The sequence below is a fragment of the Myotis brandtii genome, unplaced genomic scaffold, assembly GCF_000412655.1.
Source record: "Myotis brandtii unplaced genomic scaffold, ASM41265v1 scaffold297, whole genome shotgun sequence".
Taxonomy (NCBI): domain Eukaryota; kingdom Metazoa; phylum Chordata; class Mammalia; order Chiroptera; family Vespertilionidae; genus Myotis; species Myotis brandtii.
Window position 1 is genome coordinate 489,616 of NW_005361351.1, and position 3,839 is coordinate 493,454.

At 46.0% G+C, this 3,839-nt stretch overlaps 1 protein-coding gene across 4 annotated transcripts in view; it reads right to left on the bottom strand.

The window, feature by feature from the left end:
* The window catches only part of FBXO18 (F-box protein, helicase, 18), a 54,198-nt gene that overhangs the window by 23,204 nt on the left and 27,155 nt on the right, over positions 1-3,839 (bottom strand). For all 4 annotated transcript variants that reach the window (XM_005869502.2, XM_014542292.1, XM_005869501.2 and 1 more), the window contains one exon: positions 1,864-2,000. In XM_005869502.2, coding sequence (XP_005869564.1) covers positions 1,864-2,000 — 137 coding nt within the window. The remainder of the gene's footprint in view (positions 1-1,863; positions 2,001-3,839) is intronic.

The following is a 3,839-nucleotide window of genomic DNA, read 5'->3' on the forward strand; positions in this document are numbered from 1 at the left end:
GGAATGTTGGAGTCTGCAGCAAGCAAGCCTCGTGCTCGCTTCAGTGCCTGGCTGCCGGCCGCCATCTTGGTTGTCAGTTAATTTGCATATACTCACTGATTAGCCAATGAAAAGGGTAGCGGTCGTACGCTAATTACCATGTTTCTCTTTTATTAGTGTAGATAGGGTAAACTGAATGCATGGCATATGGGAAATTTCTGTACTACTATCTCAATTCTTCTGTAAATCTGAAAATGTCTATTAAAAAATGTTACTCTGAGTTGACATTATCCTAAATCACCCTAGAATACAACAGGAACTCAAAAGAATAAAGTCACAGAGAAGGTTGCAGGATTCTATAACAGAACAAAACAGTTCAGATTATTCTTGAATAGTTGGCACATCTCATAGCCTCTAACTGGAAGTGTTTCTTAAAAACAGTGGTTCTTGCACCTCTTTACCCTTTTAAAAATTGCTGAGGCTCTGAAGGAGCTTTTATTTATGAGTTGTATCTAACTATGTTACCACATTAGAAACTTTGATTCATTCAAAACAATAATAATAAACCCAATTGCATAATGACATAAAGAACATACTTTTAAAATATATTTTCTAAAACAAAAAACATTTAGCAGGAAGAAAAAGTGTCTCTGTTTTACATTTTTGCAAATCTCTTTAATGCCAAGCTGAATAGAAGACAGCTGAATTCTCAGTTCTATCTACATTCTATCTGTGGTGACATGTTGTTTTGGTTGAAAGATAAAGAAAATTCAGCCTTACACACATGCATATTGAAAAGGGGAGGGGAGTTTAGTAACCTTTTTGGACAATCAAGGACACCATGGGTTGTCATGCTCATAGTGGCAGACATCAAAATTTAGATTTCAGCCGAAACCGGTTTGGCTCAGTGGATAGAGCATCGGCTTGCGGACTGAAAGGTCCCAGGTTCAATTCCGGTCAAGGGCATGTACCTGGGTTGCGGGCACATCCCCAGTAGGAGATGTGCAGGAGGCAGCTGATCGATGTTTCTCTCTCATCGATGTTTCTAACTCTCTATCTCTCTCCCTTCCTCTCTGTAAAAAGTCAATAAAATATATTTTTTTAAAAAAATTTAGATTTCACTTGAAAACAAAGATTTTCCCCCGCTTTTATCACTTGCTCCTGGTCCCCCACTTGGCAACAAGTCACAGCTCATTTCATTCATTTTAGAGAAAATGCTAAAAACCCAAATCTGAATAATCAGAGTTGGTCGGTCAGCTGTTCTTTCAATGACAAATGGTACTATAAGAAAACAGCTGCCAGTGTAGCTCACAACTCAATCACAAAAGTGCTCTTCATTAGACAACCAACATACTTCAGTGGGCAGAAGTACTTTATTCATAACTCCCACTTCATCACATTAAAAAGATGTATGTCCTCAAGGGACAGCAGTTAATAAAATTAATCATTTTTTCTGTATCAAGTACATTTTTAAGAGAACTATTTTGTTTTGGGTTTTTAGGGGGGTGGGGGGGAGTTCTTGTTGCTTTTTGTTTTTAAACTCTGTAAGTGCACTGAAGTAAAGAATACAATGACTGCTAGTACTGTTCGATGCCAACGCCTCAGTCCATGAGAAGGCACTAGCAGTTTCACCCACCATTGCTCTGCATCATCAGTTCAAATGTTAACATAATGAAAAAAGCAAATTACTATTATAAAAACCATTGGGTTTTGCAGATACCCTGAGAACCACAGCGAACCACTGCTTAGAAGCAAGGAGTGGCTACATACTGTGAGACTGACACAAAACCTGGCACAGGTCCTAGCACATAGTAACCACTGAAAAACAAGGATAGTGAACCACAACGCTTGTTTATGTGCTTCAGGAGCAAAGAGAGCTCTTACCTGTGTGAGATAGAAGACATGGGTGTGAGGGACTGTAAACAGAGCGTTGACTGCACCACGGAAGGTATAGATCTGCTGGTGAGGGTCCCCTACAAAGATCTTCCCACATGGCTGAGACAGAACTATATTCATGATAGCTGCAAACAATAAGAGGGAACGAAAGAATCTCAAAGAAAGCCAACCCACATCACAAAAAGAAACCACACTTCAGATAAAAAGGGATGAAAATGCTTTCATAAAACTGAGCCAGGGCGCACTGCACCACAGAGTTGTCTTGTCCTGTAGTACAGGCACACTCAGTCCAAAAAAATGACTTCATAACAGACAAAAGAGTTTCCAATCCTAGGAATGTAGATTACTTTCAGTCCTGAACACATTTTTGTATATAAAAAATCACACAGGCAAATATAAAATGAGGTAAATTATATTGTCTCACTAATATTATAACTTAAGGACTCAAAATAACCTACAAAATCACACTGCCTATTTTCCACTAGAGGCCCGGTACACGAATTCGTGCACAGGTGAGGTCCCTCAGGGTGGCCTACGGATATCAGGCCCCAGCTCACGCCCCCAGCCTCGAAGCCCTGCCTGGAACCCTGCCTTGGCATGGCACCGCCCCCTCACCTGCTCCACCATCCCCGCTGTGGGGTGATCGATGGGGGCCGGGTCCCCTGCTTGGCTCCCTCAGCGCCTGGGAGCTGAGCAGCGGCCCCGTCCCCCACCGCTGTCGCTGGTCACCATGTGCAGGGCAATTGGTCAGGGCTGGGGCCCCCCACCTGGCTCCCTCAGTGCCTGGGAGCCGGGTGGCAGCCCCGCTCCCCACCGCCATGGCTGGTCACCATCTGCAGGGCAATTGGGCCCCTGCTCACACCCACATTGGCCTGGCACCGCCTGCTCACCGGTTCTATCATCCCGCCACAGTCCCGCTCTTGTCGGGGCCCATCTGGGCTGGCAGCACCTTCACAGCCACCCGCTGCCAGCACTGCGTCGCTGACACCCGCCCCCTGGTGGTCAGTACACATCATAGCAAGCAGTCGAACTCTTGGTCTCCCAGTCAAACTCCCGATCAAATGACCGCCCAAGGGGACAATTTGCATATTAGGCTTTTATTATATAGGACTAGAGACCTGGTGCACGAAACTCATGCCCGGGGGGGATGTCCCTCAGCCCAGCCTGCACCCTCTCCAATCTGGAACCCCTGTGGGGATCGGGCCTAAACGGGCAGTTGGACATCCCTCTCACAGTCCAGGACTGCTGGCTCCCAACCGCCTGCCTGCCTGCCTGATTGCCCCTAAATGCTTCTGCCTGCCAGCCTGATCACCCCCTAACCACTCTCCTGCCAGCCTGATCAATGCCTAACTGCTCCCCTGCTGGCCCCGTCACCCCTAACTGCCCTCCTTTGCCAGTCTGATCGCCCCGAACTGCCCTCCCCTGCAGGCCTGGTCGCCCCTAACTCCCCTCCCCTGCCAGTCCAGTCACCCCTAACTGCCCTCCCCTGCTGGCCTGGTCGCCCCTAACTGCCCTCCCCTGCTGGCCTAATCACCCACAACTGCTATCCCCTGCCAGCCATCTTTGACCACATGGGGCGGCCATCTTGTGTGTTGGAGTGATGGTCAATTTGCATATTACTCTTTTATTAGATAGGATTAGCCACCTGAAAAGTATACAACACAAATTGTTTACTCTAAATTAACCATCTTTTCCCACTCAGCATGAGTCTGGGTCTCTATCATCTGATGACCTGTGCCTTTAGCAAAACATTTAGAGGAAAATTAATCTGCCTTGGGTGGGGGAAAGGACAACTGCTGAAATCCAAAATCAAATAATAAAGGCTTTCTGAATAACTAAATATCACTTGCTCCTCTTCTTTAGGACAAATGAGAATAATCAATTTATTTCACATACATGTCCTCTTATATAATCACTAGAGGCTCGGTGCACAAAAATTTGTGCACTCGGGGGGAAGGGGGGGG